The sequence below is a fragment of the Toxotes jaculatrix genome, chromosome 1 (assembly GCF_017976425.1).
Source record: "Toxotes jaculatrix isolate fToxJac2 chromosome 1, fToxJac2.pri, whole genome shotgun sequence".
Classification (NCBI taxonomy): domain Eukaryota; kingdom Metazoa; phylum Chordata; class Actinopteri; family Toxotidae; genus Toxotes; species Toxotes jaculatrix.
In genome coordinates, this window is record NC_054394.1 from 29,274,622 (window position 1) to 29,299,691 (window position 25,070).

Sequence of the window (25,070 nt, forward strand, 5' to 3'; positions counted from 1 at the left end):
CTGTTGTAAGAGATCCTGTGTATTTGTGGAACCCGCCTAATGCTCGGTAACGTAACAGATGTTCTTCTTTGTGTGCGTCTTTGCTCACCAGTGGGTCTGCGTCGCTGTCGCTCTGTGGGGGCTCTTTCCTGACTCCTTCTCTTGGGGCAGAGTAGCCGTCGAACCCCACATCCTCCGGGCGGAGCTGCAGCAGCGGGGGCCAATCAGCCGGAGCGGGAGTGGCCGTCCACGGGTAGGTTTCGATCACCCACGCCGCCGGGTCCTCCCACGCTGCCCTGCGGCCGTACAGCTGTAGAGACACAGAACGTGACACTGAAAAATACTAGAAGATGCTCAGAGGCAGATTTAGACAGACTGATAGATAGATCTTTATTGTCACTTGCACAGAAGAACAGGCGAAATGTCGTTCAGGAGTACAGCCTCCGGGCCGCTGCAAAAAATGCTCGCGCCGCCACACGCTTTCCTGAAAGTTAAATTTGCAAGTTGCGATACATACATTTAACACAACAATCACATTATGACATTTGTACACAGTACACGTGATAAGGTGCGGAGGCAGACGGTAGATGGGGGGCGGGTAGGGAGGGGAATGTGTGTGCGTCAGTCTATGAGAAGTGTCTGCGACTTGTATGAGCGAGACTGCCAGGAGGTTTACAGGTCTGTGCATCAGTTGTCCTTGAACGGAGCTGCATAGGAGTTTGATAGGAGCACAGCTGCTGAGCTATTCTTCCAGACCGGGAGACACAGTGTTGGGGAGTAACGGAATACATGTAACGGCGTTACGTCTTCAGAATACAAATTATATATTCAGAATACTGTATTCCGAACAATACAGTAAATATGCGAAGAAGCAATTTGTCGATCCGCGATCAATTTATCCAGATCAGTAATCAATCAGTCTGGCCTCAGTGCCCGTCGTCCCCTGCAGATGCACGGAGTAGCTTCGACATCTCCTCAAGCTTGACAGACAGTCCCTTCACCGTTCTCAACAGGTGTTCGGACTGTCTACCGATGTTGTCATTCTGTGTCCGTCCCTCCTCAGATCGGGCTGAGATGTCACCGATCGGTCCTTCGATCCGAGCTGTCTTCTGGTGTAATTCCGTCAGCCAAGTACTCATGAACCCGAGGTGCTGTTTTATCTCCGCGCTTAGCGGTAGTGGCCAGTTCCAGTTCTCCGATAGTATCCCTGCTATCAGTGTCCAATAAATAAATAGATCAGGGACAGCGCTTCCAGACATACCAGACGTCAGGAGTCCCAAGCATCTCGGACATATCCCGCAGCGAATGTCCCCTCAGGGCAGAGGGGTTCTCCCGGCGATTCTTTTCTTTGTGGGAAAATTTTGCCCAATGCACCAGATAATTAGCTTCATATAAAAATATATATATATCCCAAGAGTAGCAGAGCAGGGTGTTCAGGAAACTGAACTTGTAACTGCACACTCAGTAAACTTCAGCCTAAATTTAACATCTGCTGAGACGACTGCTGTCTTTTAATAGGACATTTATACTGTCCTGGCTTTGTACCGTATCTCCTCTAAGAATTTCCTTTTAGATTCCTCCACTGACCTCCACCTTTCAGGTTGCAGTGTGGTAATTAGCTGCTGCCTAATTAAATCAGATGGCAATTACACGCAGATGTAGTAAATTAAGTGGGTACAAATTGAATCCATTTCACTTTGACGAACAAAAGGACAAATCTGAACCGTTTTTTAATTGTCAAACTCATTAAACTTCTGCTTAATTTAGATGGATCCTTTAAACACCCACTCAGGATGCTGAAACAAGTCTCTTTATTAATTAGTTTTGTTGTTATTTCTAAAAAAATCTGTAGTAAAAATACCACTTCTGGACCAAGGATAAAAACTGCATCCGTTTTTCAGACGTACAAAGTAACTGTGTGTGATTTTTTATTACCTGCAGCCCCTCCCGCACGGCCTCCAGCATGTAGGGGATGATGGAGTAGTTCCAGAGGTCAGTGAACCAAACCCTGGATCCCTCCACGTCCATGGGACATGACAGGAAGAGACGAGGTCCTGCAGACCACAGGGCAGAGAGGTAAGACACCGCAGGGCAGAGAGGTAAGACACTGTTTGTTTCTGGACTGACTTTTGTTCATTTAATAACTGGACTCCTCTCACCGATGGTGACGTCTGAGGAGCTGTGTGTCTCCAGGAAGCGGTTCAGGTGGTGCCAAACCCGCGGGATCCAGTCAATGATCTTCACCAGCTCCATGTTGCGCGTTCGACTGCCAATCTCCATCTCGATCAGCTTCCTCCTCAGGTAGCGACCCAGGAAGCCTTTCACCGGCTCCATGTGGTTGGCACACAGCACCCACCTGATCAGATAACACACAGGTATGTCAGGACTAGGGCTGAACGATTAATTGCATTTGCGATCATATTGCGACGTGAAAAAAAAAATTTTCACGTCGCAATATGATTTTTCAACCTCAGAAACTGCGATTACACTCTGTCACGCGACATGCGAGAGACTGATTGCGCGTTAATCTGTTTAAGAACAGACAGCATGACAAGCTGACACTGCGGAAAATTTAGTGCCAAAGAGGAGCAGTACGTCAGTTGTGTGGCACTATTTTGGATTTTTAAAAAAGAAGACGTTGCGCAGCGTCAGGTATTGTGCAAAACCTGTCTTGGTAAGGTTAAGTTTAAATTAAGAAATTTACCACCACCCCTATCCATTGTGCTTGGTCGAGGAATCGAACCGGCGACCCTCTGACCTCCAAAGTCCAACGCCGCACGCTTAACTTGCTGCGCCACGGCCACCTCACGGGGCAACACTACTAACCTGTTTCAGCACTTTAAAAAAACAGAGCGTACGATAGTTGCATGGCTAAAATGCGGAGCACCTGCTCCAGTAAACCAAAGACCACCCGGCAAGGATCAGTTACAGAAATATTTGAAAGCGTAACTCCGTATGAGCGTACTTCAATACGGCACATGGAAACTGCTCTAAAAGTAACAGAGTGCATCGCAAAAGATATGATGCCCCTCAGTGCGCTGACCGAGCCTGGGTTCGCTGGTTTCATAAATACACCGGAGAAGCGATACAACATGCCGTCACATGTTTTAGCCAGGTCGCCATACCGGAGTCACACACTAGGTGCAAAGAGAAAGTAATGTTTCATCTGTCTAAATATTGTTTTGGTCATACTACAATGCTTTATTGCTTGTTGTTATTGAATAATACAGAACATAAAGACTTTAAAAAATATATATCATACAAAATGTTAAAACTTCCCCACACGTGAACACATTTAAAATGTTAAGACCGTGTAAATCTTTCATCTTCCAGCTGCCTGGAGTGGGAGGAGGAGATCAGCGGCGGGTTACCTGAAGTTGTGGTGAAGCTGCAGGTTGGGGGCAGATGACGTGGCTTGGCTCATGGTGCCGATAATGTAGGGACTGAAAGGAGAGGAAGCAAAAACTGATTCTCACTGTGTCTCATCAGGTAAAAATCCGTCCAGTAAAGTTCTTAATACCGCACTGAATACATCACTGCGCACACGTTAGAGTAGAACGGTCAGTTCTAACAGGGCTCTACTTTGAATGGAAAACAAATGTGTGTGTGTGTGTGTGTGTGTGTGTGTGTGTGTGTGTGTGATCTGACCAGTGCTGGTAGTTGCAGTTGAAGAGGCCGTTGAAGATCTCTCCCAGGGAGCTGACGTGGTGCAGGTTGTCCAGGATGACCACCAGAGGGCTCTCCACCCCCGGGACGCCGCTGCACTGCTCGGCCAGACCTGACAGGTACTGACGCAATTCCTACACACACACACACACAGAGAGGGAGAGAGAGGGGGAGAGAGGGGGAGAGAGGGGGAGAGGGAGGGAGGGAGGGAGGGAGGGGGGGGGAGACGGGAGAGAGAGGGGGGGGAGGGGGAGAGAGAGAGAGAGGGAGGGAAGGAGGGAGAGAGGGGAGAGGGAGGGGGAGGGAGGGGGGGAGAGAGGGGGGGGGGGAGAGGGAGAGGGAGAGAGAGGGAGGGGAGGGAGAGAGGGAGGGAGGGAGAGAGAGTTTGAAATCATTTATCATGAATTAGGGTTTTTTGCACAAAACTTTTTTGACCTCTGACCTCTGATTGGTAGTTTCACTTTCAGTTGTCATGGCTCCCATTTGTCACATGAAAATTGGATTTGTGATTCAGAACAGAAACCAGTGTCTGTGTGGCTGATATGGTTTTACGACCCACTAAAGTTCTGCCAACATTCAGGCCTTTGTGTGTGTTAAACTGTAAGACTGTTACACAATCTCAGTCTCTACAATCTCAAATTCTGCCTGTGTGCGTTTACCTTGCTGGACTTGTGGTCCACGTTAAACGTGACAACAGCGTGCGGGGTCAGAGGTCGGCCCTCCAGCAGCAGCAGGTGTCGAGACAGCTGATTGGCCAGGTAGGTCTTTCCCGTGCCGCTGGGGCCCGACAGGATGACTCGCCTGTGCTCCTTCAGCAGGGAGACGTAGCGCTGCAGCATCGGCTTCGGGATCAGAGTGTCGAACACCAGCGAGTCCACGTTCTCACTGGTCACACCTGGACATGCACAGACACACGCATCAGGAGGATATTCATAACTTCTTAGACTGAACTGGAAGCAGCAGCACAGTATAATCTTTTACAGCTTTTACCTTTGAGCTGGATGCTGATGGTGTTGCTGTCTCCCACCAGGTATCCACAGGGCAGCAGCTCGGGCGTGTGGGCGGCGCTGAGGCTGCTGGGCCGGTGGATTTCTCCGATGTTGTACCCCTCCACGCTGTCTGAGCTCAGGCCCAGCTGGCTCACAGGGTCCACGTGGGTAATGTACTCCTGTCAGACACAGAGTTTCAACATTCATCAGCTTTTTAAAGGATTCACTGTTTGTCTTTGCACTTAGTTTCTAAAAATCCCTCGTTTACCTTGAAAAGGCGTCGGACCACTCCATCCAGAACGTCCCACTTGGTTTTGCCACTCACACCAATGCAGCCAATCAGGAAATGGCGAGGCCGGCCCTCCTGCATTGTGGAAAACATGACTGGTTTTAGATACCAAAAAGCCTGCAGGTATAACAATCTAAACCAGTAAACAACAGTTTTACTTGTTTTTTCCAAACTGGTCTCACCTCTCCCCACTTGCTGTCCTCGTCCAGGCTGACGAGGATCTTGACGTGTCTCCCCTCCTTCCTCATCCCTCCCTCACCGCCGGTGTCGTCCAGCAGCATGTCTGAAGGGAGGGAAGAGAGAGTCAGACAAGGCTTCGACAATTCCCATGAATTAACTGAAGAGTTCTAAAAAATTTCTGTGCACTGAACAAATAACCCATCTGTAAAAAAGATTAACCTAATCTGACTCACCCAAGCTGGTGGACTCACTGGTGGTGAGGTTGAGGCTGTGCTGGGACAGACCAGGTCCTGGGGCCTGGCTGTTTGTGTGAGGGGGAGGAGAAGATGAGATGGAGACCTGGGAGCCCGTCCTGCTGCCCTGGTTCTCCAACTTCAGACGGTCGTTCTCAGCCTTCAGTTTCTCGATCTCCACCTACAAACACACAAAAAGAAAAAATTAGGAAAATCTAATCCTGCGTTTCAGTCCTGTCGGCTTCTCTGAAGCAAATGTAAACATCATTCCTCAAAGTATCAGCACATTTAGCCCAAAGCTTTAGGAAGTGTGTGTGTGTGTGTCTGCGTGTGTGTGTGTCTGCAGACCTGCATTCGGTTCATGGCCTCCCGGAGCTGGTCCAGCTGATGGGCGGAGCTGAGAGCCTCCAGGCGGATATCAGTCAGCTTCATCTCCTTCTCCCTGAGCTCACTCCGCAGCTGCATCACCGTCTCCGCCTCACTGTCCAAACACTCTGATAATCTGTACACACACACACACACACACACAGGACACAACAGATTTAAACAGTTTATTAGTTTTCCCATTTGTACTGTTTGAACAATTTCAAGTTCAGACCAGATTTGATTTGGTTATGTTTGTATAGGATAAGCTATATCTCCGCCAGTCACGCAATGACATACAAGTGATGTTGTGTACATACAGCGAGTTGGAGTGTGTGTTCCTGAGCATGTGGCTGGTGGCTGTGGTGCCGTTGTGGGGCAGCTTGGGGGAGGACGGCAGAGACGAGTCAGTCATCTCCTCGATGTCGGAGTGAGACGAGGCCGACTTGGGAGATTTCTTCTTGCTGAACGCTTGTTTGAAGGAGCTTCGCAGCTGCAGGTAGAAAACAGAGGAAGAGGGAGAGACGGTGAGCAGGCGAGGGACACGCTCCCAAACACAGGAGAGGGAGAGGAGGGAGAGGAGGAGGAGGAGGAGTGCCGGGGAAAGTGGAGGAAAACAGCTGTGAAGGAGAAAGGAAAATAGGGGCAGGCTGTCTCATGACTTGAGCTACAGCTCTAAACACAAACGCTGACACGAACACATCTCACACACACATTCACTGTGTGTGTGTGTGTGTGAGATGTGTTAGGTTTAGATTTTCTGAAAAAGGTCGAGTGTATAGCTACTGATTAATACTCTACTCATGGCTCCTGCTTGGATGATAACTGTGTATCAGTACCTTCCTTAATGTGTCACAGGAGAGGTGTCAGGGGGAGCAGGTGACAGACAATTCTGATTTTTGGACACCTGAATAAGACAGATGGGATGAGAGACTATGTGATGATGTGTGTCCGTCCACCCCTCCCTGTTTTTTCTAAGCTGTATTTGTCTGTGTAATGAGAAAACTGATTTCCTCATTATTTGAATAGAAGATTGTGTTTGAAGGAGAAATCCACTGTGAATACTTCATGCTCTTATCATAATTCTCATCCTGAGTGTGTGTATTCTTTTGATCTCTGTACTATGTTTAAAATTTGTATTAAGTGGCGGCTTTAAAAACATTGTGAGGGACATGCAGCAACTCCACGTCATGTCAATCATGTTTGACATGACCACACCACAAAATGGACCCAGAGACACAAGATATATCACCTAAACCCTTTGTTTTTCACAGTTTTAAAGTATTTTCCAGTGGATTTTTCCTTTAAAGAGCCGACTCGTGTCTTATAAGAACAGTCTTCAAGGAGAAGCAGCATTGGAAAAGGAAGGAAAGGCACTACGGTGCAGAGGACAGAGGTTAGTAACCTAGAAAAGGTGCAGGGGTTAGGCAGCTCTGTTTCTTTCATTTCACACAGCATACCATTCTTACCTCATAGACCTGCCACATGAAGCGAAGCAGAGGAAGACAGAGAGACAAAACAGCACATGTTCATATGGGTTTGGGTGTGTTAATGTGTTGTGGAGGGACAGAGATTAAACTAGAGGCCCCCTACGAGACTAGAGCCGAGTTTATTTGACTTCCAGGCAGCTGCAAACTAATTCTACATCACAACCACCATGAAACTGGGGGTCTTTCATGATCCATTATATACTCTCCTGCACACAAAGCCCCTATACGCCACGTATCACACACACTGTGTGAGCAGCACCTGCATGGAGGGGCCTTCTGTGGGGTCTCATCTACACCAACAGTGACAGCTGGAAGCACATCCACGCGCGCACACACACACACACACACACACACACACACACACACACACACACACACACACACACACACACACACTCAGGACGGACATTTGTTATTTATTGTCACTGTGACCTAAAGCAGGAAACTTTAACTGCTACCAGGAAGCACCACGCTGCTCTTTCCAAAAACTCGAGGATCAGAAAGGACGACCACAGGCAGCTAACACACATCAGTCTACGGGAACACAGAGAGGACAAAAAGCTGCGTACGTCGTCATCCCTGACTTGTCCTCCGGTGCACAAAAACGTCTTCCAGCAACAAAAAAGGAAAAGTTGTAAATGAAAGTATGTAAGATGTTTTGTTGTATAATCACTAGTTAAAAATAAGTAATGAGCTGACATTAGGACCACACACTATCCAGTACGCACTGGTTTGGTAATTTGCAGGTAAAGAGACAACAACTGCAACACAACCGCATTTAGTCCACTTATAAGCCAAATGTCTAATGTTTCCCTGTGACCTGCAAAACACCAGATTATCCACGACTTGATATTCAACAGGACGGAGTCTATGGAACGTGTGTTCACCTTTTCTCCAGTGAAAGATGCCTGAAGGGGCAGAAAGCCAGACATGTGACACCAACGCACACACATGGAAATACGCAGACAAAGACACAAAAAATGGAATGACAAACCACCACGAGTCCTGGCCGGTTGCGTTTTTTTTTTTGGTAACGTGTAATTTTCTGACATCTTACCCAGTTCTTCTTGTTCTTCTTCTTGTTCTTTGCGTCAGCGTCCATGTTGGAGCCCACACTTGAATGGCTGGTTGCGCTGGCGACGCTGCTGACGCTGTCGGACGAGTGCTGCCTCCTGATGCGCAGGTCTGGCTGCTGATTCTGCTGCTGCTGCTGCTGTTGTTGTTGTGGACCGCCGTTACTGCCGGCTGAGGAGAGACAGGCAAGGACAGGAAATGCATGCGTTTGTCTTTATTAGGCTGAAATATGTCTTTCATTAAATATCAAATGTAAACCACGCAGAGGTTGTTGTCCAGAGGTCTTCCTTTGACTACAGAAATGAATGAAATCATTTTGCTTTAAAGTTCAGATAACTCCACAAGAGTTTCATATGTTTTAATCCATTCGCTTACCTACTACCTACAACAGTTAAGTGATAAATGAAGATCATTGTCACATCGAGACGTCTGTTTATCAGTAAAATATTCTAGTTGCTTTGTGTTTCAGACGGATTGTGGCATCAAAGTCGTCTTTTATGTTCATTTTGACAAGAATATTTTGGGTAAACAACCTAAATATTAATTTCTTTGCATATGTGTAGTAAAGTTTGAAAATGTTGGCACAGAATTCACATAAAAAAACATCACCTCTGACCTTCAGATATCCCTGCTTTGCACTGTGTGCGGTCTGTACCTGTCCTGTCCCCTTTAGGCGTGAGCTCAGGTGTGTTGATGACTCCATTGATGGCAGCCTGAGCGACAGCGTTCTGCTTCTTCAGCAGCTCGATGGTCTTCCTCAGCTCATTCAGCTCAGAGTCCTACACAGACACAGCGTGTTTGAGAGAGAGTTTGAACGTGAACTTTGATGAGTGGTCGGCACGTTCTGTTCTAAAACGAGTGGAGCTGTTCTCACCTTCTGCTCTGCCGTCAAGGTGAGACTCTTCAGTCTGATGGTCATGTTGCCCAGGCTCTGTTCAAACGCTGCCACCAGGTGAGCCTGCAGGAGAAACAAACAAGTTTTTCCAACTAGAACATAAACATAAAAAGTTAAAACTATCTATAAATACATCTACAACAAGTGAGAATTTAAAATTCAAAACGTAACTTTTAGTCACTGCTGATTTTGCTGGTTTAAACACACCGGTTAAACAAGTGTGAGCGTGGCCGTCCTTCACTTCAGTGTATTAGGCTTTAGCCCACAGATAGAAATGATCTGTGGGTTGCCTGCAGGACGTGTGTGTGAGAGCTGAATAAGGTGTTGACTGAAGCGGGATTCAAGTCGTGACTTTTTGTAGCCGGAGATGTTCTTAGATTCTCGGCCTTGGGGGGTTCAAGGTGTGTTCAGATAATTCGTCTTCTGTCTATGGCGTGTAATCAAATATTTGAACAAAGCTCCTCCCTCGCCCCCCTTACATCCCACCTTATGACCCCCCCCCTACTATCAGCTCCACTGTTCTCTATCTGTTTGTCTTTCAACACTCGCACCGCCCCTTCTTGTATCCAGACGTCATTAGCTGTAAATCTTCTGTCCACATCTGGGACAGTCCCTCCGCTGTGTGCCGAGACCTGACTCCCCGCTGCAATCTAACACCTTTGTCTTCCTTCCATATCTCTAATCCACGGTTAAACCGCCAGCGTGCACTGACTCAGGCAGCAGATTACAATGCAGAGCGTGGCGAGACTTGTGCAATGCGGAAGGTAGGGTGGCAGAGAGAATCGTGTCTGGAGATGCTTAAAGAGATTTTCTGATGGTTCTGCCAGATGTAAAATTACACCTTCCATGAGCGAAGTGCACTGCGGGAGCTATCTGTTCGGTATTTGATGAATATCACGAAATATTCTGTCGTGAGGTTGGGAAATGTTTGGGTGCCTTTGAGAGACTGAGCGCCACATTTCACAGCTTTAAGTGGAGACTGTCTTTTGGCAAAACAGCTTAAGTCTGCTTCAGGTCATGGCGTATTAATTACATGTATGTTGATTTTTTTTTTTTCTGTTTTTCTATTCCACACCACAAAATTACATTTTCAGATCCAGGAAAATAAGGTTCCTCTCACAAACTGATGTTGGAATTAAATATAAGTGATTAAATTCGTGGAGCGATAAACCCTGGAAGAAGACAGTGTGCGTGTGAGTGTGTGTTTGAGTACTTGTTCACTTACATTTGCGCTCAGCTGTGTCGTCAGGGCGGAAACCTTTTCCTGGGAGGCGTCCAGCTCCCGGCGCAGCTTGCGGATCTGAAGACGTGTTAAAAAAAAAAAAAAAAAAAAAAAGCACGACATCAAAAAGCACCGAGATAAAAGCATACATACCTGCTCCATAAAAGCATTCAATACCACACACACACACTTCCACACACATCATGAAAAAAATACTATAGCAACAAATGAGGGAGGCTCCTCGATTTGAGCTCTGATATGTTCAGATTAGAAGATGAAACACAGCAGATGCATAAAAAGAGGAGATTCAGGTGTACACAGGTGCTCAGAGAGGAACAAGAGCCTGTTACAGGGTCAGTCACAATACAGTTACACATGTAACTGGATACAACTGTGAAAACAAGCCCATGTTCCAACAAGTTCAGCCACTGCACACAGAAAATTAAAGAGCACAGACGTGCTGTGGGCGGGCTGACACTTACCTCCGACTGAGACTTCTCCTCATTCTGCAAAAACATACATCAGAAGAAGAGAAAATCATTACAGGACATACTGACTGAATTCTGACATGCTTTAATGAAAAAGAAGAGCAGTTCAAGCTGCCGGAGGTCAGGCTGCACATGTCCCGACTCCGGTTTGATTTATTGGCTCCATGGAGACGGAGCTTTATAAACTGTGGAGGAGATTGTCTGGTGTAATATGTCTGGAAAGCAGAGATATCCTCCTGAAGGCATTTCACCGAGATATCTGTGTGTGTGCGAGTCCCCCATTGTCTATGTAGACGGCACACAGAACAATAGTCGGCAAAGACATACAGAGAGCACGCAAAAACAAATGCTCGCACGAACACAACACAGCACACCCTGCTGCTGCTGCTGCTGCGGATGATGATCACCAAAACAGTGAAACATGCAACACCCACATTTACATGTAAACAGACTGCAGCGGGCACTGACACTGTACCGGGAAATGTTTTTTTTTTTTTTTTACCTGACTGGAAAATTTACAGACTCAAAACTGGCTCATTTTTAGCTAAAATTTTGACAATTTAAAGAATTTAATGTGGATAATTTCAAGATTTATTACTCTGGCGCCGTCCAGTGTTAGTCTGAAGAAAACGGATTTGAAAAAAAGCTGTTAACATAAAAATTCACAGATTTGATGATTATTAAAAACGAAATCTGAACACTTTCAGGGCTATTCATTTATTTCAAGCCATATCACACACACCAAAGAGGTTACGTTCTCGCTCCTGCTTGTTTGTTTTATTAGCAGAATAAAGCCGTGCTGGGATTTCAACCAAACTTGGAGAATTTTAGATTTTGGTTCGTATCCAGAATTTATTTTAGTATTTTTTTTTTCTAACATTAATATTTTTAAACATTTTTCCCTATGAACTTGTGTGTTTACCTCTAAATTAACAAATCAAATAGAAGCCATAAAGCAGAACAGCTGATAATTAATCATTTTCTTTGAGGTTCCACCTACCAACCACTAATCACCAAAACAAGTTTCAGCAGCGTGATGTGTCTGTGCATGTACAGCAGTGTGAAAAGCACATGCTCCGTGGCACGAGCGGAAGTGGCATCTGTCCACACATGGCCCTACACACCCAAACAGAGCTGTCAATCACGCACACACATGTCCAACCGATCCTAGGTACACAAACAGAGCAGCCGGCCCCATCATGGAAACGCAGACAAAACACAGAGATCTCCCTCTGATGCAAAATCCTGGACTTCACAAACAGAAACAGACCCAGGAGCTATCAACGTCACAGCAGTCGCAGCATTTTGGTGGAAAGATAAAGAATAAGAAAACTGAACAGAGGGAATCTGAGGGAAAGAAAAAGCTAAACTGGGAGCAGCAGATTTTCTTTTTCATTGAGTTAAAGCAGAATGTCCAAACATTAGATTCATTTTTCAGACATGAGGCATCTGATCATAAAAAAAAACATCTGCTAATATATGTTCCGTGTAACTATCTGTTTGACTTACAGCTGTATTTAACTCCAACAGGGCACAAAAAAAGCTGACGTGCTGCTGCACCCCACAGCCCCCTCCTCCTCCCCATCCCTACCGTTTGCTGCCAGGACGTGACCGTGCCCGTCAGGGATAAAGTCGCCATCATTTTGCCTCCACTCTCTTCTCAACTCCGATTTAAAACCTCTGACTCAAAGCGCCAGCCAGTGCCGAGCAGGGATCCAGTGACTGAGAGTTCCTCTGCTACACCTGCCCAGGTGAGTAAGCCAGCCCACAGAGGGAGGAGGAGCTAAGCTGTGAAGCACTACGCTCTGATTGGCCACAGTGTTTACACGTTTTCCTGTGTGACTGCAGTCCCACTTTTTTCTCACAGGGAGTTTTGAGTCAGATATCTGGATGGATTGGAACATAAATGTGTAACAGCGTGTTTGCCAACTCAAACACTGAATATTTCATAATTCCACAGACAAAAGCAGAAACCTGCTGCTCTGGTATCTACATGAACTGTGCAGCTGTCTGAACTGAAGGACACTCACTGCTTGGAAAACACTTTCTGAAATGATATGTTGAGCTGCCACAGCAGCACAGGCTGTTTCCTACACAACGCTTTTCTATTTATATTATTGATATTTAAGAGTCAAAAACTAAAAATCTGTTCAGTAACAAACATTTTTATGTTCTGTTCAGTGCTGAAGGTATCATATACACCAGGATTAAAAAAGAATTCAGTTTATAGTATATTATATATAAACTGTTGGCAATGTGGACTCACCGTGGAGTAAATGGAAGAGGTGCTGGAGACCAGGGACAGGGATGATCCATGAACTGCAGAGACAAAAGCCACAAATAAAAGTGGATTACAAAGTACATCTGTACACACAACACGACCCTAATTATCAACACACCCACCCCCCCCACAAGCCACCCACCCTGCATCAAACCTGCCCACCCGTTCTGCCCCGACTCCACAGTCCCCCCCCCCCCCTCCCTCCCCTCCTGAGCATAATGGCTGCAGCTCTGCAGTAATAAAGATAAAACTCTGCACTGTGGCGCAACTGACGACAGCCAGAGCATTACCCTGCTAATGACTCAGCCGCTAATCACACATCAGAGGCCAGGACACAACGCCAGCACTGTTTCCTGCCTGGGAGCAGATCAGAAAGGATCAGGAGCGTGAAGTCATCCACCGCACCGAGAGCTCGGGCTGATCTCAGCAGATGAATTTATTCATTCATTTACCTGACAGGAAGCAGAGTGAGTCCTTTACTGAGGACTCACTTTTATTTTACTTTGGTCTAGACAGCAAGGTGTGCTGGGAGCCACATGAAAGGGAGAGTTCACCGCTGAGCGGCTCAGGCCTCATAAATCAGATTGCGCAGGTCGTACGTGACAGGATCTTTAAACGTGGACTCGCTGCCATTGTTTGGCCGACCTCTCAGACCTGAACTGACCAGAGCTGCAACAATCACTCGATTAACCGACTGAGAGAAAATAAAGTGGATGATCATTTTTTCCAGCTTCTCCAGTGAGATGATTTGCTGCTTTTCTCCAGTAAACTAAATAATTTTGGGTTTAGACAAATAATTTTATAGACTAAACAATTATCAATATCAAGGGAATAATCTGCAGATTAATGGATAATGAAAATAATCATTAGTTGAAGCTCTAGAATTGATTATTTGATCTTTAAAGTGACATGTTTTTTTATGATTTTTGAGGAAAAGTTTTTTGGATTTCCATCCTTACCAAAAATGAGAATAAAATGAGAATAAGAATCTAACTTTCAGTTTTAATTGTAGGTTAAAAGTTGTCAGTAAGTGTCTGTCAGCATATGTGTTTTCCACAGACGTAAGAGGAGGGCGAGTGTACATAAAGGTAAGTGGGAGGGTTTGTGGGGAGAGTATGAAGTGACAGTGTGTAGTGGTGTTGCTCTCATTCGGGACAGGTCTGACAAAGTGTTGGGTGGATGATGTGACTTTTGTCCTGTCAATCTCACAACAGTCGGGTAATTCTAGACATCGGCAACGTACACAAAAAAAAAGGGTATGTCCTCGGAGACCTACACACTGCGAGCCTACACACACACACACACACACACACAGAGGGAGAGAGAAAGTTATGTTGGAGGTTTCTTGTAAGTCATCACCTCTCTCACGCCTCTCACTGTGATCCCTGTAATTATCTCCTCTGCTGAAAGGGAAGACAGACTCATGGAGCTGGGAAATAGAGCGAGGCAGATATAACTGCTACTGTGGGGGAGGGGAGGGGGGCAATAAATAAATAATAATAATAATAATAATAAAAATAAGTTTGTGTCTGTCTTGTTGTGCATGTGCATTTGGCGTGTGCTGCCTGTATGTTTGCATAAAAGCTTCCCAACCTCAGGCGAAGCTCAACAGGCATTAGCTTGAGACAAATGTCTTTCAAAGACGCTGGACGGCTGAACAATAGATGATTGACAGCAGTCTCCTTCTCTTAGACAGCAAAATTAACGTTACTACACATGATTATACAAACACGCCGCTCAATTTGTCTTTGCGTCAACACTTAGAACTGGAAAAACTGGTGGCCGTTACAGAAACATCATCAGATTTCTCCCAGAATGTCCAAACTTGAATCTCTGACTAAATTTAAAGTCAAAAGCTTCTTGTAGTTATAAAATCATGCATCATCTCATCTACTGCTGCGACTACTACTGAGCTTTCAAGTTGGAGTCCGGGTTTCCCAGGTTTCCCAACAGGACCCGCACACTGCTGATTCCCCTAAGGCGCCTTTACAGAACCAGTTTCATGTCACAGGACTTGATCTCCAGGTCTTTGTCCGTCCCTCATGTTGCCCTTTGCTCTGCGTTTGTTCGTCTCTCCTCCAACTCTGCAGGACAGAAACTACCTTTGGATCCTTTACTCTGTCAGGTGCTAAACCACTTTGGGATTTTCACCTGTGACTTCATGTTCTGATTCAGTTATTGATTAACTACATTTGCCAGAATGACTTTTGACAGAAGGAGTGTTTTTTTTTTTTTTTGATTCACCTGTTGATTCCAACTGAGCTGTGACAGAAACATTTCTGTTATCAGGAAAAGCTCGAGGCTTAAACTATTTATCTACAAACAAGTCTTGTGGCTGGATCATGATGTGGTTTAATGTTTATATTGTGGTTTACTGGTATGCAAGTTCACTGCCAGCGGCCCCTTTTTTAAAGCTGGATTTTTCCATTAAGAGAACCATTTTCAACACAGTAGTTCATGTTCCTCCATCTCTCCCGCTCTTAGTTTGCTGCTCTAAATCAAAGCGCTGTGTTTCTATGGCTCTGAGGATTGAACAGACTCCAGCGGAGCAACCTCGCCTGAGCAGGGAGTCGGCCTGCTGGTGGGAAAAGCACTGCTGGGTACTTTTCCCAATAAACAAGCTTATGAAAAAAAACAAAGCCACGGCAAAGCTGATTATGGATTTCTAAGGGGATAGAGGGCTTTTCTCAGAGGAGCGGCTGTAATCCCCTAAACAAATGGAATAATAATTCTTTTGGCATGGGGATGTGGAATAAGGAAGGGGAGGCTTCAGAGTCACAGAGAGATGGGGACGTGCAGGTCTCGGAAAGGGATTACACCTAATTACAGATTTCACTAAGTGTCTGAGGAAAACACGGCCAGGATTCACACAGAGTCTCTGAATATAACACTTGTCTCACATCCATCCGTGTCTTGTCTCCTCTTACCTTCCTCGAAGCCGTCCCTGAAGGAGCCCGATCGGCTCATGGTGCGAGTCTTCTCGTCCAGCGACATGCAGGAGTTTCTCAGCCGATTGTCGCCGCAAGGGTCAAAGGAGACGTCCTGATTGGTCAGGCTGTTGTTGCGCAGACCGGCGAGGTTGATCTGAGCTGCTGAGGTTGGACTGGATGCTGTGAAAGAAATGCAAGAACTTATTTAAGCTGCAAGTAAAGATTTCTTTTCATCACTTGTGTTTTTAAATAATTAAGAATCAAAAGCAGCAACTCTTCACATTTGAGAAGCTGGAACCAAAGAATGTTTAGTTGGATATATGGCTTAAATGATCAATCGATCGATTTTATGTCCATTCACTGATAATATACACTGGTGTAACTGGTAGAGCAGAGTGTGGTAATTGCTCTTCCCGGGTAAATAAATGTGTAGTGCTGGGGTTTATGTGGTGTGTGTGGGGCGTACCGAGCTGTCCAAAGTTGAAGCGAGTGCCGGACGGGGAGGTGAGGCTAGAGCCGGGGGAGAACGGGGAGTTACTGGCCGAGTCCTGTAGCCCGCTGGTGGAGTGGGAGCGCAGCCAATCACGGGCCTCCTCGTGGCCTCGCAGCTGTGGAGACGGGCCATACCTGCAAGAGGTCCAAGAAGGGGTTAAAGTGGAAGCGAGGACACAAAGCAGAACAAGCAGATCTGGATTCTGATTTTTCTGACTTTGCAAAATCAGTGAGGTGGATTTTTTTTTTCTCTTAAGCAGCCAGATTAGTAGCCAGGATCTAACACACAACTCTGGATGAATCAGACGCTGAAACAAGAAATTACAACAGTGTGAACAAAGACTGATTCTCAGCTGTGAGCAACAGAAACTGGGGAGGGAAAAAAAAAAAAAGCAGAAAAGAAGCCAAAAGGAAATTCGACCCCCAGAATCAAGCCGGCTACAGCATAAACACAGTGATAGCTCTGTACGACGGCAAGGTGACACGCCTCTTCACAGAAGCACAACACAACAACACATGTGCCAAGTGCCAAACAAAAACTTCAGAAGCATTTTTAAAAGCATGAGCACAAGCCTCGGAGAGTGAATGTAGACGCAGCAAAAAAAAAAGAAAAGAAAAAAGAAAAACAGAGGACGATTTGGTGAAACCGGTGTGCAAAAGCGCAACATGATCAGCAGGAAGTGAAGTTAGTACCTGAGTCCCTTCTTAGGCAGAGTGTTTCTACCACAATGTGGCCCGCTGTGGGAGAGAAACACTTCAGAGGACGAAAGAAAAGGCAGCACAGAGGCAAGGAAACATGTGGTTGCATCTCTCAAGGACTAAATTTAAACTTCAAAGATACTGTTCTTATCAACAATTGTCCATTCTCACTTATACACTGCAAAAAAAATCTCTGTATTGTGATTTGTTTTTTGTCTTTTACTCAGTTGTAAATCTTTTTTGTTTCTTAAAACAACTGGAAAAAAAACTCTTTTAACTCATTACAGTAATTATTTTGAAAGAAAGCAGATGAAGAAGAAGCAGGTTGTTGTACTGGAATAAAGAAAAATAACATTTGATTGTAGAAAATTCTTGAAACAATTTCATTTGTCTCATCTTTGAATAAAAGTAAGACTGTTAGAGCTCAGAAATAACACAACATTTTGTAAAACTGAGATTTTTGCAGTGTAAAATCCATAATAAACATCCTTTGCACTATTGGGTAAATCTGCACATATGAATTCTACCACAGGGTGGCAGTATGTCGCAGTCACAACAGACTAGAGTGGAGCTCTGAAGACAACCTCACATCTGCGCTCTCTCACAAACGTCCATTCATACAGGAGCTTGAGGTCCTAAAAATAACCACAAACCACCACACAGAGAAACACACTTACACACACAAAGACAATAAAACACACAAAATACAACAAGCTACCATCCAGAGCTACTCTCTGTGGTTCTCTGTGATGCTTTCTGTGTGGCAGCAGGTGGCTGGTTTAGTAGGAACCTCCACAGCTGTCTCACCAGGAGCCTAACACGGCACACAGGTACATTTACCTGTCCTGCTTCCGAGGCAGCGTGTTTCGGCTGAATATAGGGCTAGCGGAGGGAGAGGAGAGGGGACTGATGGAAGACAGGAAGGAAAACGCACAACAGACACAGAGAGAGAAAGTTTTAGAAGAAATCCTTCACAACAGGAGTCAACTGCCAGATTCTTCGCCAGTGAAGTTAATAAGAAAACTCGGCGAGGAGGGTGATGTCATAGCCTCAAAGCTTCGGCCCCCAGATGCTATTAAGTTTCCCTCTGAGACATTCCTGTCACATTACACAGTCAACCTGTCAGGATGGAATCCGCTACAATGACCACAATTACTGTACAACAGACAGAGGACGCCATGGGATTTTGTTTCCCTGCTCGAGCGCAGACAGATCGGCAAACGAGTAGCGACACCTCACCGTGACGAATGCTCTGTGCATCGTCTCCACTCCGGACTCTTTAAAAAGGAATTCATGTCAGAGCTGGGCCGGATTTTTAACATGGTCAGTGATGAAAGAAGAATTCAGATCCTTTACTTCAGCGAGGATATAAAAAAAAAAAAATAAATAAAACTACATTATAAGTAAAAGTCACGCATTCATAATTTTACTTCATTAAAACTAGAAAAGTAAAAGTGCTCATGCAGAATGACCACGTTCAAAGCACTGCGTTATACATATATTTAACTGCTGGATTATTACTGATGCATAAACATACTGTATAAGCAGCATTTTAATGTTTTCGCTGGTTGAGGTTTTTTAATCTGTCACAGGGAAAAATGTACATTTGCTCAGTTCAACACACTTTAAGGTTTTGCTGCTTCAGTCTTACCTGTAGCTTAAGGTGGCTAATGCTAGGTAAGGTTAGCAAACTTAAGATAGTCACTGCTCTGTAGCTCGTATTATTGGGGTCGTTCTCTGACTTCATGACTCTTCTTTACTTGTGCTGTTGATACACTATATTTTTTTATTACCCTGACATTAACACTTGTGGCCATTCAGTAAAAATTCAGCTTTAAGTAGCACACGATGAAATAGTCAAGTGAAGTATGACTAGTGCGAAGTATGACTTCCTTTTTTTCTCCTTTACTTGGTGAGAACAAAGTTATTATTACACATAGGAAAACTATATAAACTACAAAACCCTACAGTACAGAACATCCAGTAAATACAGTCACACCGAAATGTGCAGACCAGTACCACCATCATTACAAATACATCAAAAGCGCACATCTGTTGGAAAGTCACATTAATTCATGAATCACACTACTTCAACAGATTGTGTGTAAAGGAACCCATATACCACACTAATGAGGGCAAGATGCTTCACTGGAGAACACATGAGAACACAAAATCAACACCCAAAAACTCCTCATCATCGTGTGTCCTCACCTCTCAGACATGCCAGTCTTCACGCTGCCGGTGCGGCCCAGCGCGGACAGGGTGTCCTCTCTGTGGGTCCCATGGCCGCCACCTCCTCCGGCGCTGCCCAGGCTCATGTCGATGGACTCGCTGCTGGTGTGCATGCTGCTGACGGAGGGGTAGCCCACGCTGCCCGCCCCGCCGTGCCCGCCCAGCGTGCTCTCCCTGCTCTGGGCGGAGGAGCTGCTGAAGGTGGTGCCCCACGTCAGGCTGTTGGAGGGGCCGGTGGAGGAGTAGACTGAGCCGGGACTGGAGGCCTGTGGACGGGTGGAGAAGATGTTAATCTGTCCAAATCTAATCTAGAGCTCAAACCTAATCGGAAATTATCTCTGAAAAGTGAGAATTTTCTGCTTTATATAAACGTAAACAGAATATATTCGGATTTTGGATTGTTGGTCAAACAAAACAAAAAGTGTAGAGATATTAACTTGGGCTCTCGGTTGCAGCCTTGATCCGTTTAATTCTATTTTTCTTTTGTTTGATGGTCTCCATGTTTTAAAATAACATTCAGACTTTTTCACTCATGCTTGATGTTTGCAGAGACACGACTGCTGCTTTGAAAAACAATACCCGATGTCTCACTAATATGATTCATAAGCAGTCTGATAAAACCATATGAATCATGTGAGAACATGATGACGGAGAGTTCATGACTGAGCATGCTCACACTCTTCAGCATGTAGCCTGCCGTTAGCCAATCGAGCGCCTACGCTTCCCATCTGCACTTAGTTGTTCAACAAAAGTTTGTCGCATTAGTCAGGTGAGAGTAAAATCGTCTTTGTGTCCCTGTCAAAGCCTCGTCATCAGCTCCATAAACACCTTCCCACATCCTGAACACATAGTTAATCACCTCTAAGCTCAAAGGCACATAATGATTTTTAATCTTAAAACCAAACTCGACCCGCTGGTTTGACAACTGCGAGACATATAGCTGACATATAGCTGATGTGTGAAAAGACAGTAGCTGTAAAGATCAGTGTCTGTGCAGGAGGACAGTAAAATGGCATGTGACATGAAAATGATATGAAATGAAAAGTAATCATTAAAGCTATCGCAGTCCACTTCCCGGGAGGGGACGCGTTTCATGGCAATCCGTTTAATATTTGCTTAGAAATTAGACTCTGACCCGCAAATGTTAACCTGACCGCGAAATTAAACAACCAAAGTCAGCGGGATTCATCCCCTGGGCTCCATAAATGTCTCTACAAACTTTCACTGCAGTCCCTCCAATAGTTGTTATGATATTTCAGCCTGGATCAAAGTGGTAAACCGAGCGACAGGCCGACATTGTCACAGCACAATTAAAGTGCAACTCCAAAGTAAAGTAAAGAGTAATACTTTCCCTCGCTCCATGTGTAATGGGTGGTGGGCAGGTGGAGAATGTGTGCGGCTAAAAATAGCAGCGTAACAAATGAATAAGCAACTGCTCCCGAGTCCTAAAAATAAACCAGGCTACTTCAGCGATTTTAAAGGATTAAAGGAAACGAAGAACAGGAGATTTATTTATGTTCACTAAAACCTTATCATACAATGCACTCCCACACAGAAGCCTTCACTGTACCGTGGAGGGTAACAGGTCAATATTCTTCCAGGAGCTCACTGATGATTTTAATATCTATGTTCTCAACATTTATGAAGTGAATTCCCTCTGTGTGTCTCTGCTCACCTGCTCGCTGCCCAGCGTCCCCGTCCCTGATCCCAGCGCTCTGCCTCCAAACAGGGGGCTGCTGGTCTCGCTGTCCCCGCCTCCCAGCCCTCCATCGGGGGACTCCGGCACCGTGGCCACGTGGTTCATGGTAGCGTGGGGGTTGGAGATAACGGTGGAGTTCTTCATGTTTTCAGCCGTGGTGACCGGAGCCTGTTTACTGGGCTTCCCACCGAACAACCTGTGGAAAATAAAGGAGGGGAGGAAGGGTGAGGAGCAGGAATAAAGCTATGTAATGTGTGTAGTAATGTAATGTAGTGGGAGAGTGGGGGGGTTTGGACGAGGGTAGAGCAGGTCGAACCCTGAGTTGGTGTCTCAGTCCCCAGCTCGTCCAAACCCATGCCGCGTCAGGAAAGGCATCAGGCGTAAAAACCGACGCCAAATCAACGGAGCAGCCGAAAGACAACAGCAATTACTGTCTACACGTGTTCTTTAATTTACTTTATGAAGTTGCTTGATGGAACAAAAAGAAAGACGGGCAGGGGGGGGACTATGAAAATTGGCAGCAAATTGCATGTAAATATTCGTGGCTCCTCTGGATCAAAGGAACAAACTGAGTAAGTTTGACACCTGCATCACTCTTTATACTCTCTGTGGAACAAGAAAGACAGTAACAGGCCTGTAGTCGGAAAAGGTAGAGTCAGAACTCAGATCTGATATAAGGCCAACACACACACACACACACACACACACACACACACACACACACACACACACACACACACACACACACACACACACACACACACAGAGAGAGAGAGAGAGAACTCTCTCCTGGTTCTCTGCTAATCCTGGGTTAGAGTTAAATGGCAGGCTGTGATGACTGGAGCCGTGGTGGGCGATAATGGCAGCGCACAGCCTCTTTGAAGAGTTATCACTCCCTCACATTAATGAAGGCAGAGCGCTGAGGTAAGACTCAGCTCCCATTACCCTGCACCACACCCTCCCCCACCCCATCCCACCCCACCCCACCCCCTGCACCACCAAGGCTGAGGCTTGGCAGCTGATCAGCCCAGCTCAAGGCCTGCATTCACAATGGCCTGATTTAACCTTACCGAGTGTGTGTGTGTGTGTATGAGAGAAACAAGCCCACACGTGTGATTACTCACCACATTTAAGCTGAGACTGCATGATTGCTGTCTTTTAAAATGGTCTCCTGTGTGTGTGTGTGTGTGTGTGTGTGTGTGTGTGGGTAAAGGGTCATGTCCCTACAGGAGAGCCCCACTCAGCGTGGCTCATCAGTTGGCCGTCGCTGTGTCTGCGGGATTACTGACTATAAGTTGGTGTGCGCCGCTGCTCGCGTGTGCGCTCTCACCTGCGCAGTGTAGGCGAGGAGACCTGCTGCCTTCCTGTCAGAGGAACAGTCGCTGCTCCTCCGCTCTGCATCACGACTCCGCTCCTCAGGTTGTCGATCTCAGAGACGCCCTTCTCCCGATCCGTCTGATTGGCCAGCAGGCCTCCTGCGCCGTTGGCCTTGGCGATGCTGATGGAGTTTTTACCGTGAGACGTCACAGAGAGCACGGCGGCCTCGATGCTGCTGGTCGAGGAGCGGTTCCCGTTGCGGGCGGCAGCTCCTGAGCGGCTGGGTCTCGGCAGGCTGCGGTACTGCAGCGTGGAGCGGGCGCTCATGGGGAGGAAGCCGTCGTCGTGGTGACCCAGCGCCGAGCCTCCGTCCTGCCCGCCGGCTTTTAGGCCTCCTGCCAGCGAGCGCGCCCCGGATTTCGGCATCTTGCCCAAGGTCGCCGAGCCGCTGGTGATGGTGGCACCGCTGGCCGTAACCATGGTTACCATCCCAGGGCCCTGCTTCTTGAAGCCGAAGGTGCTGGTTGGGGTGCGCGAGGCGAGCGTGTGGGTCTGGGAGTGTGGGTCTGAGACCGTGTGCGTGAGGGCGTTTGTTGTGGGCGTGCGGCTGGTGGAGATGGAATGCTTCTTCGCCTCGTCGCCGCTGCTGCGTCCTGCGTCTGACGGCGAGCGGTGGAGGCCGTTAGGACGAGGAGACACGCGTCCTTTTTCTGACACCTTGACATCATCAGTCTTACCTGCAGGACACACACAGGAGGAGACACCAGGAGTGAAGTGATACCATGAAAATCACTTGGACCTGCCCACTAAATAAGGAACTACACGGATAAATGCAAGTAGACTATTTATATTTATATTATAATGTAGTTTAACACAATTCTGAAATGTGATTTAAGAAGTGTGGAAACAAAGAATAATGAGCAGGTTATATAACTGCATCAGCTGCAGTTCTTCTGTTACTGGTGGAGAATTTCTGTGTTACCTGAGCTGTGGGTCTTGAGGCTGATGGAGCCCGTGGAGCCCGTGCTACTGGTGCTTTTAGTCCGGGGGGACGTCACCCCCACCTGAGTGCTCATGCCTCTCCTCCAGGAGCCCGTGTGGGACACAGAGGGGGTCTTCCTCCCCGAGCCACCCTTGTCGGACTCATCAGAGATATCGGAGGGGTTCCGGCGGCTCCACTTGGAGCCTGGCTCCATCCTGACCCCGCTGTCTGACCCGCCGTCTGGCCTCTTCACCTCGTCTCCTGACCAGGCCTGCTGCAGCGCAGTGGAGGCCGAGTGCTTCTCTGCATCCGTCACAGGCTGGGAACACACACACACACACACACAGTATGTCAGATTTATTACTGCTGAAGAAAGCGTCTTTTATGAGACACTGCCAAGTGGCTCTAAAAAGCACTCCATTTTATGACCACAGCCATCACGCTGGGTAATCCTACCAGCATCCACACCACTGTCACCTGAGCAGTTAGTCAGGAAGCAGTTTGACCACATTAGGCTCTGAGCTGAAGGAGTTCTGGTTTAGCGAAATGCGAGAGAAGATTTTTTTTTGCTGCTTTTGCTTTGCTGAGCAGCTCATGTGTTTAAGTAAGAGAGTTAAACCTGAAGCCATACGCACATTATAAGATTCAAGCCTTTCAGGTCTCTGAGCAGAAGTTTCTCAGAACGAAGACATTTTAATATTTTCCCTTCAAAGTTGTGTTATTAGTGTTTTTTTTACACTGCTAATTGTGTGTTTACAGCAAGCAAAGACCACCTGATACTGTCTCATTCACTTTATACTTGTTCCAGGATTTTTACCAAAACAGAATTTGAGACTTTAATATTTTTCTTTTGAACCTTCAGACAAGTTTACAATAAAAAAAAAAGCACAAATAAAAGTGGACCCTGCAGCTGATTAGCCTGAGTTTTACAATTCATGTGTCTTTGTTTAAAACAGAAAACACACTGAAGGCAATTTAGTGCTTCACTTGCAACTTCTTTGAACTTTTTTTGTGACGTTTTAAGTATAACACAGTAAATTACAGCTGTTAAAGGGATGACGGCTGCTTTTAAGCTGTTTCTGCCGTCGTCCAGGCAACACGACAAAAATGCAGCACGTTCCAGCCAACGTGTGTTAATACCAGAGGACAGATGAGGCAGACTTCATTAACCTGCCCCGTGTCAGAGCTGCTGTACCCAGAGAAAGGCTCCTTTGTGTCCTCCTTTGTTTTTTCTTTAGTGCCTCGACCTCTGAGGCACCAATCGACACACATCACATGATGACTACCTCCACATCAGCCACAATATAGCGTGTGTGTGCGCGCCGTACCAAAGTGAGTCAGCTGACAATATTATCGTCTCACCGATCACCTTTCCCGAACCGTGGTGGCTCTTAATCAGCGTTTAATGATTTGAGGCCTGAGTCAACACCAGCTTCAGCTTTGTGAGTTCACAGCTGTGCCACCCAGACGTAGCCTCACATTCTTCTCTGAGTCCAGAGGAATGATGGGACAGGCTGGGTTTACGAAAATGAGGCAGAATGAAAGAAGAACACTGCTGCATCAGTTCACA

At 46.3% G+C, this 25,070-nt stretch overlaps 1 protein-coding gene across 2 annotated transcripts in view; it reads right to left on the reverse strand.

Moving 5' to 3' along the window:
* The window catches only part of nav2a (neuron navigator 2a), a 100,234-nt gene that overhangs the window by 2,426 nt on the left and 72,738 nt on the right, over positions 1-25,070 (reverse strand). For both annotated transcript variants that reach the window (XM_041039407.1, XM_041039349.1), the window contains exons 14-39: positions 23,501-23,819; positions 22,532-23,255; positions 21,178-21,397; positions 19,482-19,768; positions 18,111-18,176; positions 17,265-17,309; positions 16,546-16,706; positions 16,077-16,259; positions 13,135-13,187; positions 10,863-10,886; positions 10,384-10,458; positions 9,138-9,221; positions 8,919-9,042; positions 8,247-8,434; positions 6,020-6,192; positions 5,685-5,838; positions 5,337-5,517; positions 5,106-5,206; positions 4,903-4,998; positions 4,636-4,813; positions 4,305-4,540; positions 3,628-3,779; positions 3,351-3,422; positions 2,139-2,335; positions 1,915-2,033; positions 89-289 (exon numbers count right to left, since the gene is read on the reverse strand). In XM_041039407.1, coding sequence (XP_040895341.1) covers positions 89-289; positions 1,915-2,033; positions 2,139-2,335; positions 3,351-3,422; positions 3,628-3,779; positions 4,305-4,540; positions 4,636-4,813; positions 4,903-4,998; positions 5,106-5,206; positions 5,337-5,517; positions 5,685-5,838; positions 6,020-6,192; positions 8,247-8,434; positions 8,919-9,042; positions 9,138-9,221; positions 10,384-10,458; positions 10,863-10,886; positions 13,135-13,187; positions 16,077-16,259; positions 16,546-16,706; positions 17,265-17,309; positions 18,111-18,176; positions 19,482-19,768; positions 21,178-21,397; positions 22,532-23,255; positions 23,501-23,819 — 4,413 coding nt within the window. The remainder of the gene's footprint in view (positions 1-88; positions 290-1,914; positions 2,034-2,138; positions 2,336-3,350; positions 3,423-3,627; positions 3,780-4,304; positions 4,541-4,635; positions 4,814-4,902; positions 4,999-5,105; positions 5,207-5,336; positions 5,518-5,684; positions 5,839-6,019; positions 6,193-8,246; positions 8,435-8,918; positions 9,043-9,137; positions 9,222-10,383; positions 10,459-10,862; positions 10,887-13,134; positions 13,188-16,076; positions 16,260-16,545; positions 16,707-17,264; positions 17,310-18,110; positions 18,177-19,481; positions 19,769-21,177; positions 21,398-22,531; positions 23,256-23,500; positions 23,820-25,070) is intronic.